General features: G+C 40.0%; 1 protein-coding gene across 5 annotated transcripts in view; it reads right to left on the bottom strand.

Annotated features, from left to right (window-relative positions):
* Positions 1-951: 951 nt before the first annotated feature.
* Positions 952-17477, bottom strand: part of FAM204A (family with sequence similarity 204 member A) — a 41297-nt gene continuing 24771 nt past the window's right edge. For 4 of the 5 annotated variants that reach the window (XM_061192792.1, XM_061192799.1, XM_061192785.1 and 1 more), the window contains exons 7-8: positions 1456-1562; positions 952-1153 (exon numbers count right to left, since the gene is read on the bottom strand). In XM_061192792.1, coding sequence (XP_061048775.1) covers positions 1102-1153; positions 1456-1562 — 159 coding nt within the window. In that variant the 3' untranslated portion in view covers positions 952-1101. Of the gene's footprint in view, positions 1154-1455; positions 1563-1758; positions 1964-17477 lie in introns of those variants that run through there. The other variant, XM_061192818.1, reaches the window with a different exon arrangement.

Here is a 17477-nt window from a genome sequence, read left to right as displayed (position 1 = left end):
CGGACAGCTAGAAACCTCTGATGAAGGCTGAAGAAGGGAACAGACCTGATGAAAACCACAATAAGCAGTTCTTCACCTCCACTGAGCACCAAGAAGAGGTGCCAAAATACCTAGGCCTACCCAAAAAATCACAACATCCAGCTATGGTCTTGCCCATCAGCTTGTGACAATTTCTCAAAGCCCCTTCTAGTTAGGACTACGAAACACACTTTCAGTGAAAACCACTTCCCAGGGCACCAATCCCCTTTATCCTCATTCATTCACTCAATCTCTCCAGGAGTAATGGGGAAGAGGAGTAAAAATAATCAAACCATGTTTGTTCTTAGAAGGTTCAGAGTTACACTGTCTTGAGTTATAACTGTCTAATACTACTATACCAATTTCTCTTCTAAGAACTATCTCATAACTTAAAGAATGACATGGCTGAGAGAGAGATTTAGGAAGACACTTCCAGGCAGAGAACTTGAATTTAAATCATCCTCTAAATACTACATTCTGTCCTTTTTAAAAACTGTAATATTTAATCTGAAGGTACATAAAAATTAATCAATTGCTTTTATTATGTGACTGTGAAATATCAACTCTACTGCTTACAATAAAGAACCAATAATTACTTTTATAACATTAAGATAAAGTCATTTGTAAAGACAGTATCTTTCTTGCACTTATGACTAATCCATTATAAACAAATGCCAATCTTAAAAACACAGCTCCAGAATAAGTGCAGTTACATTGAGTACAGATAAGAAAGTACAAGGAGCTCATTGGCTATGCTACACCAAGTGGATGAAAAGTAAAATTGATTTTATACTGGAGGTCTATATAAATAAATAAATAAAATCCTATCTTTTTTTTCCTGTATGTATGCTTAGATTTCTTGTACAAATAACAGAATGCTCCATATCATTCACTTCAGCAGGATGAGCTCTTTAGAAAAAGACTGAAAAAAGATTTGATAATCAACTTCCAAATTTTATGCTTATTTTTTTCTATTTCCATCAATTTCCCGACATAGTTAACACGAACAGGAAAATCTTTTCAGTAAATTAAGCAACTGAAGACTCAAGTGAAGTCTCAAAGGTCTTGAAGAACTCTGGCAAGTCACATATATCCCATGTTGCTTTTGGTTTCCCACCTCTTCTTTGCTTCAAACCTAAAATGAAGAATATGAAAATCCCAATTTATTTCTAAATACTTTCCTGAAGTAACATGTTTACTAAGCGCCAAAGTAAAATAAACTTTAAAAGTTTTCACATACTCCATCAATTACAAAATAAACATCAAACAGGAGGAAGAAATGCCTCCACATTTATAAACTGATAAACATTCAGCAAAGATACAAAGAATAAAATGAATAACAATTACACACAAACTGGATTCACCAAATATATCACAGGATTTCTGTAATTCCTATGAATTTAGTAGAATTACTAATTTAAAAAATCTTGAACTCACCCCCAGGCAAGTTTCTTCTTTTTTCGAGCAACCTGTGAATTTTCAGCATCCTTTTTTGCTTTTACAAAGTTGTGGCAGGCAATCGCTTTGGCAATTTTTACACCAAGCTAAGAATTACAAAGGAGGAAAAGTGAAAATAAATATTCTAGCTGATACAAGAATTACAGTGATACAAATATTCGAGAATTTGTGGGTACGAAAGCCATGTCAGTGTTGCTTTAGACATGCTAAGAATAGAAATTCTTATGCTCGGCCCCCGAAACCACCGAATTACAACAAATGCAAAGATGTAGCCCCTATTCTCCTAACCTCCCACAGACCTTTATCCCAGCTGCACCAGCCGCCCAGTCTCTCAGATGGAACTCCTTCCCACACTAAGGCCCCTCGAGGGTCCACGAGGGCCGTGCATGAAGATCTTGAAGCGCTTTCAGCATTTCAGTAGGCCAGACAGGAATTTACCCCGATAAGGCTGCACAGGCTGACAGACATCCAGTTTCTTTGCTCTGGGCTAGAATTACAGAAACTCAGTATGGGTGTACCCGTTATCTCACGCTGATCAGAAGCTCAGATTGGCAGTCATAGATGTGATTAATAAAACACAGGAAAGCTAATTACTACTTCATAAACACAGTTTGTGTGATGGGCAATCGCTTGTCACTCACTGATAGAAAAAGGAATACAAGGGGAGCCAAGAGGCAAAAAGGCGGGGCACCAGGACCACAGTACCGAAGCGTTCCCTCTGCCAGTCACCCTGCGTGCTCCTCCTTACACCCATCTGCCCCAGTGCTAGAAGGCTGAAGCAAAACAAAGCCTCCCCTCAGCCCCACCCCCAGAAGACTTCTCTAACTCCACCCAACAAAGTCTTTGTTTCTGTATTTCTCTAGCCCTTCAGCTTCTATGCCATAACCTATGGTACAGCTCTCTGGCCACAGAGCTGTTCCTCGGCGAGCGTCTCCAGGACAGGCATGGTAATCCCCTAGTTTTGGTGGGCTCTGATTTTAAAAACGCCCACCTATATGGATGGCTCAAAAGTATCTGTTAAGAACCCAGGTTAAACAACAAAGGCTAAAAATCTCTTCCTGGGATTTCTTTCCTTTTCTCTCTCTGTACACAGCCTACTGCATTTCAGTAGCCAGCAGACTTGTGGACGAGAGGCAAGGACCCAGAAGCTACTCTCAAGTCAAAGTATTACAGCCCAAGGTTTAGGGACCTGCTGGCCAACAGTGAGGCACGGCAGGCAGTCAGGGGCTCGTGTGTAAGGAAAGAAGCCGACTTAGGAAAGTGAGGTTTGACATGCCCGACACTCCTTTCAGCTCATCTTGGAGAACAGTTTCCTTTAGAATGAAACAAACAAGCAGTCATCAAGCACTGACTGGGTTTTATAAATGAGAACAAAAATAGATCTGATTTTTCAGTCTAGGAAAGAATACACATAAAGAAGGTAAGTAAATGGAAGCAATATGACAATCAAGCCAGCGTGCTGAGGTAGTCGACACCAAAAGGAAAGCCACTGAAGGAAGGAGGGTCGATTGTGGCTGTGAGCCCACCTGGGAAAGCAGACCAACTCGGAGCCTTCCTGACACTCAAGCCAACACTAGCAGCAGCATCTTTGTTTCACAAGCACGACATTCATTCAACCAATATCACGAGGGCACAAATGCATTATTTTGCCAGGCACTGTTGCAGGCGCTGCAGATACAGCTGTTAAAAAGAGGGCTTCGGGGCTTCCCTGGTGGCACAGTGGTTGAGAGTCTGCCTGCCAATGCAGGGGACACGGGTTCGAGTTCTGGTCTGCGAGGATCCCACATGCCGCAGAGCAACTAGGCCCGTGAGCCACAATTACTGAGCCTGCGCGTCTGGAGCCCGTGCTCCGCAACAAGAGAGGCCGCGATAGTGAGAGGCCCGCACACCGCGATGAAGAGTGGCCCCCGCTTGCCGCAACTAGAGAAAGCCCTCGCACAGAAACGAAGACCCAACACAGTCATAAATAAAAATAAAAATAAATAAATAAATAAAAATTAAAAAAAAAAAAAAGAGGGCTTTGGGGGCAGGTGGGTGGGGTGGGGTGGTGGGCAGCTGGGGAGAAGGGGTTGCCAGTTATATCTGACCGCTTCAATCCCGGACCTGTTCTTTTGGCTCTCTTTTCATTTCCAGTTCTTTATTACAGAAAAGTTCATATAAGTCAACTAAAAAAAAGGTTAAGAATCAAAGGGCTGTAGCATCATCATCTAAGGAGAAAACGAAGCTCTGGAAGAATGCTCTGGAATCACTGATCACAAAGATGGATTTCCTATCGACTGAAACACCATCCACTTGTCATAAGTGTTAAAACATCAAGTTACGCCTGTCTGGTTAGGCTAGTCAAAGCTGCAGTAACAAACCAACCCCCGAATCTCAGTGGCTGAGCTTTTATTTCTTGTTTCACTTAATGTCAGCTGTGGACCGGCAGGTCTCTCCACCTTGCGGTGCCAGCATCTCAACACGAGGCTTTCAAGGTGCTGTGGCAGAGGAAGAGACGGCCGGAGGGCCTCACACTGGCTCTTAATGCTTTAGTCCAGAAGCGACACACAGCGTTTCTGCTCAGAGCCATCTGGTCAGAACTACTCACAATTCCACCTGGCTGCGAGGCGGCCGGCCACAGGGGTGCTGGGGGACATCAGGGGAACACTAAATGCACCTAATGAACTGTCTACTGTCATAACACGCAGCTTGCCGCCTGGGTTTAAGGTGTACGCTGGGTCTCTCCACACTCGTGTAGGAATATTTAGTCTCTTCTCTGTCCCCCACCTCCAAAAGCTAAAACACAGAACTCAGTATTTGTCTGTCTAATTATATTCCTATGTTTTAGATAGCATATGCAAATTTGAAATATGATATAGTTTTGCCAGGATCACCCCCTAACAAAAGTTCCGCTCAGCTAGTTTATCTTAGATTTAAATTGAGCCTATACTTTTGAGCATGAAACAAAAATGACCTGAACTATATTTGCCATGTACCATTAACCCCGTGACAAAATTATTCCCTAAAACTGTTGTAAATTAAGATGCAGCTTACATTTTTAGCTTATTGAAATGTCCCAGTATGGATTTTCTGGTTTTGGGATAGACAAACCAAAGAGCGTCTCAGTGTGTCTGGACATTGACCGTGGTCATGTGATTTAAATGGGGCCTCTTCAACATGGTCATATACTCTTACAATGTAAAAGATTTTAGTTTTCTAGCAACACGAAGGACAAACCCAGCACAATCAGCATCACAGTAAAGACTGAGAGCACATATGCCACATAAGACATAGTATAAACTTGTTAAAAAGAATTCATTACAATGTAAGAAACATGTATTTACATGCGAGGGCTCCATCGTTTTGTAGACTAATTAAGTATAGTAAACGATTAGGTACGTAGGCAATACGTTCAAGCAGACCTGTTTGTAGGAAAGGTGTATTTTCTAACTGTATTTTGCCTGGGGTTAGGTTCAGTGAAATGTTCTTTAACTGATAAACATTAAACAAGCCTGGTCTATGCATTTTACAGAAAGGATCTTTTAGCTTGTGATGATGATGAAAAGTCTTATCAATGTTGTGTCCTTCCCATGCTTAAAGTGAATGTTTCACTTATTCCTGTGGAGAAAGTAAAAAGAATGGAAATATTTGGAAATATGAAAGGATCATGAGATCTTCTCTAGAAGAGACAGTTGAGAAGAAACATGTTTTCTCAGGCAAGATGACCAGCCCAAGTTCCAGAAGATAAAAGAATACCGTGCTATGTTTCCGTATTACAAACAAACAATATAGGCCCACAAGAATCCCCCTTTCGCTTCTCTAAAAAGAAAAATGCATCTTCGTGCCCAATGTAAACATCACAAAAGCTTGGTCAATGGTTTTTATATTAAAAAACTGTTTCAGGTCATCAGATAACTATAGCAACACAATGTGGGAAGAAATTTTTTTAACCAAACAAAAATATATACAGAATTTCTTGTATGTGTAGCCAAAGTATCAGCATTTTCCATATAGAACATCCAATATTTTGCTGCATTTTAATTAAGGTGTCTAAACATTATCACAAAGAACTGCAAATTGGTCAGAGCAAACGGTAAGGAAAATTAAGCTCTAAAGGCTTTTTATCACCATATTTCAGGAACCAAGGGTGTAAAATGTTCTAATTTGGGATATATTAAAAGCCATAAAAGGTCTTTCAAAAAGATTAATGGTACTTTGCCTGGATTTAAGATAAGGGCTTTAGCTGGTTGGAAAAGCAGGGCCCTGGCTGGACCCTTGAGGCATTCATCTTTACAGCCACTTGGAAGATTTGTAAAAGCGTCTGCATAACCTCAAGCAAATGCACGGGCGACATTTTTTTAATTCCTTTCAATTTTACAGGTTTAGCATGCGTAAATCATATTGGGTTGTAAAATAGATATAATGGCACATCTTGTAACACAGTAGAGGTTTTTAAAAGACAAACTTGCAGAATAAAGTTCATTTTTCTCACTAAACCTTGCCCTACTAAAGTTTGCCGATAATCATTTGAAGCATCTGATTCAAACAGCTTAATCTAGCATCACTGTAAACTTCTTATCCATTTCATAAAATACTTTACTCATCTTCGAATTACTAGCTTGTAACAGATTTATGAAGTTTTCCTCCCTTCTGAACACTTTCAAGGCACTTATTTAAAAATACCAATTATCATACTTTAACTTTTGATGGAATAATGGGTCTCTATGAAAAATATTTATGCCATTCTCTTTTGTTCTTTAATTAAATGAAAACAGATGTTTTCTGAAGTAAAGCGGAACCATTACTGGAGCACTTAAAGTGTTAAGGTCTTTAATTTCTATATCAGTTTGGTCGACAATTCCTGATTGTCTTTACTCGAGCTCAACATTAATGTCAAGCAAGTTACCTAGGAGACGAAAGAGATCAAAGAGACAAAAACCCCTCCAATGTCTGATTAATCAAGCCTGCAAACAGCTTATTTCTTTTCGCCTGCATGCAAGTATGAAAATGAGATTCTGGGAGCTGAACACTGTGCAGATTTGTTCATTCTTATCAGAACAAAGCCAGCGGCAGCTTATTTCATGGATCGTTGGCACCGTCATCAGCGCCACACGGAACGGGTGACAGCTCCTCATTCTGAGGCTTGAGCAAAATTAGCAAAAAGTCAGCACAAATTAGCCTCTCATCTTTCTGGTAATATGACATTATTCATTTACTTTTTATCCAATTTTTAATTTTTTCCTTGTCAGCTATCCCTTTCTAGTGTCTCCTGCATGGCATCATAAAATGCCTTCTTAAAAACAAGCAGAGAAATAGCCAAAGTTGAAATAACATGCAAAGTTCAAAAAGTAAAGAAGAAAAAGCACTTCCAAGGGCTGATGATGCTTTATTTTTTTTTTTTAGTAACTTTCAAAACTTTGCAAAAATATTAACAGCTCAGAACACCATGCAGTTAAGGAGTTTTATGAAATCGCTAGTATATTTCAATAAAGAAGATGATGTGGCTAATGTATTTCACTCAAACCACAATTTAACATGGCAGGTGCTATAGTAAATTCAGGATGTCTCCACTTGGATTGGTACCTTTCTCTCCACGGTCATACCTGAGATGCCAAAGCTCTGAGGACAGCAAATAAGCTCTGCCATATCCAGTCATTTAAACACTGACTGTAAATCAAGTCTTTTTCTCTCTGTTAGAGGAAACAGCCCAATTTCACTGTCATCTTAAAATGTGCACACACAGGTTTGCATGTTTGTGTACCACTTACATCTATGTTGTGTGCACAACTGTACAAACACCTGTTATTTATTTTTATACCTACAACTTCATTATCAGTTAAATCCAAATGGTTTTTATTTCAAAGCATAACCCAACAAACCCTGTTTTTAAAATACATTATAAGATATATTTGTATAGACATATTACATATATATGTGTGTGTGTGTGTGTGTATATATGATTCACCTTGCAATTTATAAAAAGATTTTGTATTTGGTCCATGAGGTATGAGAAGATAGACTTTGATTCATATCCTCAACTCTGATTTCATAGTGGAATAGTTTATATAACACCTGGCTTAATGAGGACTATTAAGGCTTCAAATTATATGTAGATTACAGTATTCCAATGGGGGGAGAAAAGATGTTATACTGCTGAAATCACTCCTGGATAGAGACATTTATATTCGAGCAACTTATTCCATTCATAAGGGGAAAAACAGCATTAAAAAATTAACCATAAGCTGTTAGATGCTTTACACAGTCCCCATCAGAAAGACAGTTTTTTTAAAGAACTGTAGTACTGTTTTCAGCAATTTCTTTATCTCTGTTCTTCTAAGTAAGAAAGCTTATTAACAAGCTTTGAACTTAAAATCACATTTACAATAATGTGCCATCAACAGTTTTATAAGCTAATTAGAAAAAGATTAATTAATGACTGGCTGCTAATAAAATGGCAATCATGAAGAAAGAAACCATGGGTGCTAAGCTTCAACTACCACCAATTAAGAGCTAATTACAAACAAATTATATATGTGTTTTGCTGTGGGCTTTAATTTACTAAAATGGTTTTAATTAAAAGAGAAAACATGCTGATTAATTGAACTGCAGAAAAAAATCTACAGTATAAACTGTGCTTTGTCTGTCTCTTTAATTAGACTTGTAACATCTGAAATTTTTTTTTAAGGTTTGTTAAAAGCACAGATAAACATAATTAAAAGAGAGCATAAGGAACACCATTCTAGGCGATCACCCAATCATACCCCAGAGGCTAAAAGAAAATGTCCTCAGTGCAATGAGATCTAAAAAGCGTATCTAAAAGCCTGAGAGGAAAACCCATCCCTCAGTACCATTTTTATTTTTCTCTTGAAGTTGGAGCATTTCTAAAATGCCCCAACTTCAAGGCTGTACACCATTTTTTATAGGAAAGAACATATCCTTAGGTTCCATGTAAAGGAATTCAACTAGGCCTTCCCTCACCTGGATAGGCATAGCTTATTTTCCATATGTTGTGCTAATTGTTCATCTATATGAAATAACTGACATTTAAGAACTAAGGAGAACAAGGCTTCAAAGAATTAAAATCACCATTTAAAGGTCCCGCATACTATGCACAGACTACAAAATGACACACAGAGGAACATCTAAATTAAAAAACCACTGAGAAATGACCAAAGTTAATGAAAGTGAGTCAGTTCTAGATGATCCTAAATGGAAGCGCACACCCCTCCCTCCGCGGCAGGCAGAGCGCAGCCGGCTTCCCCAGGTGGCTGATCACTGCCAACTAGCAAGAGCCTGTTCAGTGAGGGCTTTCTCTCCCTAGTGTCCTAGATTCTCTCCCAATGCTAATCAGTGAAATATACCACAAAGAAACTGGTCCTACACTCTGCTAACTGGAAAGAGAAAAAGAAAGAAAGAAAGAAAGAAAAACTAAGGGATGGAAGTCAGCGTAGGAAAATTTCAAATAGGGGCATAAAACAAATTTTGCCAGAGAGTTTGCAGGCATTAGATGACTTTGTATGAAATAATATATTCTTCATACACACCCCCGGTACTAGCAAAAAAGGAAATCTCCTTTCTGTAAAAATAAAATGTTGAAATGGAGATATTTAATTTTAAATTCTTAATATGTACAAATGAGTACTATTTAATGCATTTTTACTTTGTTTACCTTACCTTCAGTGGCTAGAAAACACAATAATTAAGAAAATAGAAAGTACCTGCCAGCCTTCTTAGAGTCATGGGTTCTAATGATAAATTCTTACAATAGAGGGAGGGGCAAGATGGCGGAAGAGTAAGACGCGGAGATCACCTTCCTCCCCACAGATACATGAGAAATACATCTACACGTGGAACTGCTCCTACAGAACACCCACTGAACGCTGGCAGAAGACGTCAGACCTCCCAAAAGGCAAGAAAATCCCCACGTACTTGGGTAGGGCAAAAGAAAAATGAAATAACAGAGACCAAAGAATAGGGACGGGACCTGCACCAGTGGGAGGGAGCTGTGAAGGAGGAAAGGTTTCCACACACTAGGAAGCCCCTTCGTGGGCAGAGACTGCGGGTAGCAGAGGGGGGAAGCTTCGGAGCCACGGAGGAGAGCGCAGCCACATTGGTGCGGAGGGCAAAGCGGAGATTCCCGCACAGAGGAGCGGTGCCGACCAGCACTCACCAGCCCGAGAGGCTTGTCTGCTCAGCCGCCGGGGCGGGCGGGGCCTGGGAGCTGGGGCTCGGGCTTCGGTGCTAGCCGGGAGGGAGTCCGGGAAAAAGACTGCAGCTGCCAAAGAGGCAAGAGAATTTTTCTTGCCTCTTTGTTTCGCGGCGCGCAAGGAGAGGGGATTCAGAGCGCCTCCTAGGCGAGCTCCGGAGACGGGCGCGAGCCGCGGCTATCAGCGCGGATCCCACAGCAACAGGGACGCAGAGGGAAAAACGGAGAGATTCCCGCACAGAGGCTCGGCGCCGAGCAGCACTCACCAGCCCGAGAGGCTTGTCTGCTCACCCGCCGGGGCGGGCGGGGGCTGGGAGCTGAGGCGCGGGCTTCGGTCAGATCCCAGGGAGAGGACTGGGGTTGGCTGCGTGAACACAGCCTGAAGGGTCTAGCGCACCACAACTAGCCGGGAGGATGCACGAGAAAAAGTCTGCAGCTGCCGAAGAGGCAGGAGACTTTTTCTTGCCTCTTTGTTTCGCGGCGTGCAAGGAGGGGGGATTCAGAGCGCCACTTAAACGAACTCCAGAGACGGGCGCGAGCCGCGGCTATCAGCGCGGACCCCAGAGACGGGCATGAGACGCTAAGGCTGCTGCTGCCGCCACCAAACAGCCTGTGGGCGAGCACAGGTCATTCTCCACACCGCCCCTCCCGGGAGCCTGTGCAGCCCGCCACGGCCAGGCTCCCGTAATCCGGGGACAACTTCCCCGGGAGAGCGCACGGCGCGCCGCAGGCTGCTGCAACGTCACGCCGGCTTCTGCCGCCGCAGGCTCGCCCCGCCTCCTCCATACCGCTCCCTCCCCCCGGCCTGACTGAGCCAGAGCCCCCGAATCAGCTGCTCCTTTAACCCCGTTCTGTCTGGGCGGGGAACAGATGCCCTCAGGGGACCTACACGCAGAGGCGGGTCCAAATCCAAAGCTGAACCCCGGGAGCTGTACGAACAAAGAAGAGAAAGGGAAATCTCTCCCAGCAGCCTCAGAAGCAGCGGATTAAAGCTCCACAAACAACTTGATGTGCCTGCATCTGTTGAATACCTGAATAGACAACGAATCATCCCAAATTTAGGAGATGGACTTTGGGAGCAGGATATATTAACTTTTCCCCTTTTCCTTTTTTTTGTGAGTGTAGATGTGTATGCTTCTGGGTGAGATTTTGTCTGTATAGCTTTGCTCTCACCGTTAGTCCTAGGGTTAGGTCCGTCCGTTTTTTTGTTTTTTTTTTTTTTTTGGCTTAAAAAAATTTTTTTTTTCCCTAATAAATGTTTTCTTAATAATTTTTTCCTTATTTTCTATTTTTAAAAAAATTTTTAATAAGTTTTTTCACATTTTTTATTTTAAAAAATTAAAAAATTTTTTTTCTTAATAAATTTTTTCTAAATAATTTTTTTCTTATTTTTAGTATAAAAAATTAATAAATCTATTTTTAAAAATTAAAAAAAATTTTTTTTTCTTAATAAATTTACTCTTAATAATTTTTTTTCTTATTTTTTATTATAATTGCTTTATTTTATTTTATTTTATCCTCTTTCTTTCTTTCTTTCCATTTTTTCTCCCTTTTATTCTGAGCCGTGTGGACGAAAGGCTCTTGGTGCTCCAGCCAGGCATCAGGGCTGTGCCTCTGAGGTGGGAGAGCCAACTTCAGGACACTGGTCCACAAGAGACCTCCCAGCTCCACGTAATACCAAACGGCGAAAATCTCTCACAGATCTCCATCTCAACATCAAGACCCAGCTTCACTCAACGACCAGCAAGCTACAGTGCTGGACACCCTATGCCAAACAACTAGCAAGAGAGGAACACAGCCCCATCCATTAACAGAGAGGCTGCCTAAAATCATAATAAGGCCACAGACACCCCAAAACACACCACCAGACGTGGACGAACCCACCAGAAAGACAACATCCAGCCTCATCCACCAGAACACAGGCACTAGTTCCCTCCACCAGGAAACCTACACAACCCACTGAACCAACCTTAGCCACTGGGGACAGATACCAAAAACAACGGGAACTACGAACCTGCAGCCTGTGAAAAGGAGACCCCAAACACAGTAAGATAAGCAAAATGAGAAGACAGAAAAACACACAGCAGATGAAGGAGCAGGGTCAAAACACACCAGACCTAACAAATGAAGAGGAAATAGGTAGTCTACCTGAAAAAGAATTCAGAATAATGATAGTAAGGATGATCCAAAGTCTTGGAAATAGAATAGACAAAATGCAAGAAACATTTAACAAGGACGTAGAAGAACTAAAGAGGAACCAAGAAACAATGACAAGCACAATAAATGAAATTAAAAATACTCTAGATGGGATCAATAGCAGAATAACTGAGGCAGAAGAACGGATAAGTGACCTGGAAGATAAAATGGTGGAAATAACTACTGCAGACCAGAATAAAGAAACAAGAATGAAAAGAACTGAGGACAGTCTCAGAGACCTCTGGGACAACATTAAACGCACCAACATTCGAATTATAGGGGTCCCAGAAGAAGAAGAGAAAAAGAAAGGGACTGAGAAAATATCTGAAGAGATTATAGTTGAAAACTTCCCTAATATGGGAAAGGAAATAGTTAATCAAGTCCTGGAAGCACAGAGAGTCCCACACAGGATAAATCCAAGGAGAAACACACCAAGACACATATTAATCAAACTATCAAAAATTAAATATAAAGAAAACATATTAAAAGCAGCAAGGGAAAAACAACAGATAACACACAAGGGCATCCCCATAAGGTTAACAGCTGATCTTTCAGCAGAAACGCTGCAAGCCAGAAGGGAGTGGCAGGATATACTTAAAGTGATGAAGGAGAAAAACCTACAACCAAGATTACTCTACCCAGCAAGGATCTCATTCAGATTTGATGGAGAAATTAAAACCTTTACAGACAAGCAAAAGCTGAGAGAGTTCAGCACCACCAAACCAGCTTTACAACAAATGCTAAAGGAACTTCTCTAGGCAAGAAACACAAGAGAAGGAAAACACCTACAATAACAAACCCAAAACATTTAAGAAAATGGGAATAGGAACATACATATCGATAATTACCTTAAATGTAAATGGATTAAATGCTCCCACCAAAAGACACAGACTGGCTGAATGGATACAAAAACAAGACCCATATATATGCTGTCTACAAGAGACCCACTTCAGACCTAGAGACACATACAGACTGAAAGTGAGGGGATGGAAAAAGATATTCCATGCAAATGGAAATCAAAAGAAAGCTGGAGTAGCAATTCTCATATCAGACAAAATAGACTTTAAAATAAAGACAATTACAAGAGACAAAGACGGACACTATATAATGATCAAGGGATCGATCCAAGAGGAAGGTATAACAATTGTAAATATTTATGCACCCAACATAGGAGCACCTCAATACATAAGGCAAATACTAACAGCCATAAAAGGGGAAATCGACAGTAACACAATCATAGTAGGGGACTTTAACACCCCACTTTCACCAATGGACAGATCATCCAAAATGAAAATAAATAAGGAAACACAAGCTTTAAATGATACATTAAACAAGATGGACTTAATTGATATTTATAGGATATTCCACCCAAAAACAACAGAATACACATTTTTCTCAAGTGCTCATGGAACATTCTCCAGGATAGATCATATCTTGGGTCACAAATCAAGCCTTGGTAAATTTAAAAAAATTGAAATCGTATCAAGTATCTTTTCCGACCACAACGCTATGAGACTAGATATCAATTACAGGAAAAGATCTGTAAAAAATACAAACACATGGAGGCTACACAATACACTACTTAATAACGAAGTGATCACTGAAGAAATCAAAGGGGAAATCAAAAAATACCTAGAAACAAATGACAATGGAGACACGACGATCCAAAACCTATGGGATGCAGCAAAAGCAGTTCTAAGAGGGAAGTTTATAGCAATACAAGCCTACATCAAGAAACAGGAAACATCTCGAATAAACAACCTAACCTTGCACCTAAAGCAATTAGAGAAAGAAGAACAAAAAAACCCCAAAGCTAGCAGAAGGAAAGAAATCATAAAGATCAGATCAGAAATAAATGAAAAAGAAATGAAGGAAACAATAGCAAAAATCAATGAAACTAAAAGCTGGTTCTTTGAGAAGATAAACAAAATTGATAAACCATTAGCCAGACTCATCAAGAGAAAAAAGGAGAAGACTCAAATTAATAGAATTAGAAATGAAAAAGGAGAAGTAACCACTGACACTGCAGAAATACAAACGATCATAAGAGATTACTACAAGCAACTCTATGCTAATAAAATGGACAACCTGGAAGAAATGGACAGATTCTTAGAAATGCACAACCTGCCGAGACTGAACCAGGAAGAAATAGAAAATATGAACAGACCAATCACAAGCACTGAAATTGAAACTGTGATTAAAAATCTTCCAACACACAAAAGCCCAGGACCAGATGGCTTCACAGGCGAATTCTATCAAACATTTAGAGAAGAGCTAACACCTATCCTTCTCAAACTCTTCCAAAATATTGCAGAGGGAGGAACACTCCCCAACTCATTCTACGAGGCCACCATCACCCTGATACCAAAACCAGGCAAAGATGTCACCAAGAAAGAAAACTACAGGCCAATATCACTGATGAACATAGATGCAAAAATCCTCAACAAAATACTAGCAAACAGAATCCAACAGCACATTAAAAGGATCATACACCATGATCAAGTGGGGTTTATTCCAGGAATGCAAGGATTCTTCAATATACGCAAATCAATCAACGTGATACATCATATTAACAAATTGAAGGAGAAAAACCATATGATCATCTCAATAGATGCAGAGAAAGCTTTCGACAAAATTCAACACCCATTTATGATAAAAGTCCTGCAGAAAGTAGGCATAGAGGGAACTTTCCTCAACATAATAAAGGCCGTATATGACAAACCCACAGCCAACATTGTCCTCAATGGTGAAAAACTGAAACCATTTCCACTAAGATCAGGAACAAGACAAGGCTGCCCACTCTCACCACTATTATTCAACATAGTTTTGGAAGTGTTAGCCACAGCAATCAGAGACGAAAAAGAAATAAAAGGAATCCAAATCGGAAAAGAAGAAGTAAAGCTGTCACTGTTTGCAGATGACATGATACTATACATAGAGAATCCAAAAGATGCTACCAGAAAACTACTAGAGCTAATCAATGAATTTGGTAAAGTAGCAGGATACAAAATTAATGCACAGAAATCTCTTGCATTCCTGTATACTAATGATGAAAAATCTGAAAGTGAAATTAAGAAAACACTCCCGTTTACCATTGCAACAAAAAGAATAAAATACCTAGGAATAAACCTACCTAAGGAGACAAAAGACCTGTATGCAGAAAATTATAGGACACTGATGAAAGAAATTAAAGATGATACAAATAGATGGAGAGATATACCATGTTCTTGGATTGGAAGAATAAACATTGTGAAAATGACTCTGCTACCCAAAGCAATCTACAGATTCAATGCAATCCCTATCAAACTACCACTGGCATTTTTCACAGAACTAGAACAAAAAATTTCACAATTTGTATGGAAACACAAAAGACCCCGAATAGCCAAAGCAATCTTGAGAACGAAAAATGGAGCTGGAGGAATCAGGCTCCCTGACTTCAGACTATATTACAAAGCTACAGTAATCAAGACAGTTTGGTACTGGCACAAAAACAGAAATATAGATCAATGGAACAGGATAGAAAGCCCAGAGATAAGCCCACGCACATATGGTCACCTTATCTTTGATAAAGGAGGCAAGCATATACAGTGGAGAAAAGACAGCCTCTTCAATAAGTGGTGCTGGGAAAATTGGACAGGTACATGTAAAAGTATGAAATTAGAACACTCCCTGACACCATACACAAAAATAAACTCAAAATGGATTAAAGACCTAAGTGTAAGGCCAGACACTATCAAACTCTTAGAGGAAAACATAGGCAGAACACTCTATGACATAAATCACAGCAAGATCCTTTTTGACCCAGGTCCTAGAGAAATGGAAATAAAAACACAAATAAACAAATGGGACCTAATGAAACTTAAAAGCTTTTGCACAGCAAAGGAAACCATAAACAAGACCAAAAGACAACCCTCAGAATGGGAGAAAATATTTGCAAATGAAGCAACGGACAAAGGATTAATCTCCAAGATTTACAAGCAGCTCATGCAGCTCAATAACAAAAAAACAAACAACCCAATCCAAAAATGGGCAGAAGACCTAAATAGACATTTCTCCAAAGAAGATATACAGATTGCCAACACACACATGCAAGAATGCTCAACATCATTAATCATTAGAGAAATGCAAATCAAAACTACAATGAGGTATCATCTCACACCGGTCAGAATGGCCATCATCAAAAAATCTAGAAACAATAAATGCTGGAGAGGGTGTGGAGAAAAGGGAACACTCTTGCACTGTTGGTGGGAATGTAAATTGATACAGCCACTATGGAGAACAGTATGGAGGTTCCTTAAAAAACTAAAAATAGAACTACCATATGACCCAGCAATCCCACTACTGGGCATATACCCTGAGAAAACCATAATTCAGAAAGAGTCATGTACCAAAATATTCATTGCAGCTCTGTTTACAATAGCCAGGACATGGAAGCAACCTAGGTGTCCATCATCGGATGAATGGATAAAGAAGATGTGGCACATATATACAATGGAATATTACTCAGCCATAAAAAGAAATGAAATGGAGGTGTTTGTAATGAGGTGGATGGAGTTAGAGTCTGTCATACAGAGTGAAGTAAGTCAGAAAGAGAAAAACAAACACAGTATGCTAACACATATATATGGAATCTAAGGGAAAAAAAAAAAAAAAAAAAAGAGGTCATGAAGAACCTAGTGGCAAGATGGGAATAAAGACACAGACCTACTAGAGAATGGACTTGAGGATATGGGGAGGGGGAGGGGTGAGATGTGACAGGGTGAGAGAGTGTCATGGACATATATACACTACCAAATGTAAAATAGATAACTAGTGGGAAGCAGCCGCATAGCACAGGGAGATCAGCTCGGTGCTTTGTGACCACCTAGAGGGGTGGGATAGGGAGGGTGGGAGGGAGGGAGATGCAAGAGGGAAGAGATATGGCAACATATGTATATGTGTAACTGATTCACTTTGTTGTAAAGCAGAAGCTAGCACACCATTGTAAAGCAATTATACTTCAATAAAGATGTTTAAAAAAAAAAAAAAAAAATTCTTACAATAGCTAATTGGAATATATGTTCAGCTTCATACCTGAACAAATCGTTTTACCTTTGCAATCATGGTTGTTAAGATAGTTCAAAAAGTAGTCACAAAAACAGGAAGAAGATAATTTTGCTCTCTGGAATACAGAACAAAGAGTTTAGAACCACAAGACTTGCTTCACTATAATGTCTTTCAATTTAGCCTTTTTTTTGTATGTGATGCAAACACCTTTCCTAAAATATCGAAGCTCTGAAAATAGCACTGATGAGAAGGAACTTCAAACTGATCAAGTTTGGCAGCATCTCTATCTCAAAAATGTAAACAAATGTTTCAATTCTGAACTTTAGATATGAGAATGCTCCAGGTACTTTGATGGATAAATCTGTCAAAATTGTACTATCTGGGGCAGGGTTTTTTTTTGGAGGGGGGGGAGGCAGTGAATTCAAGCTCTTATTCCATCAGACAACACAGCATGTACATCGACATAAAATTAATAATCAAAATGAAAAGGGTGAATTGTAGCCAGAATCCTCCCAGGGAAGCTAAAGCCTAACAACGAATGGTACTGGAAAAGTTCTGAATGCTAGGGCCAAGC

This window comes from Eubalaena glacialis, chromosome 1, assembly GCF_028564815.1.
Source record: "Eubalaena glacialis isolate mEubGla1 chromosome 1, mEubGla1.1.hap2.+ XY, whole genome shotgun sequence".
Taxonomy (NCBI): domain Eukaryota; kingdom Metazoa; phylum Chordata; class Mammalia; order Artiodactyla; family Balaenidae; genus Eubalaena; species Eubalaena glacialis.
The sequence above is the reverse complement of the archived record's forward strand: the minus strand, read 5'-3'. Positions and strand labels throughout refer to the sequence as shown.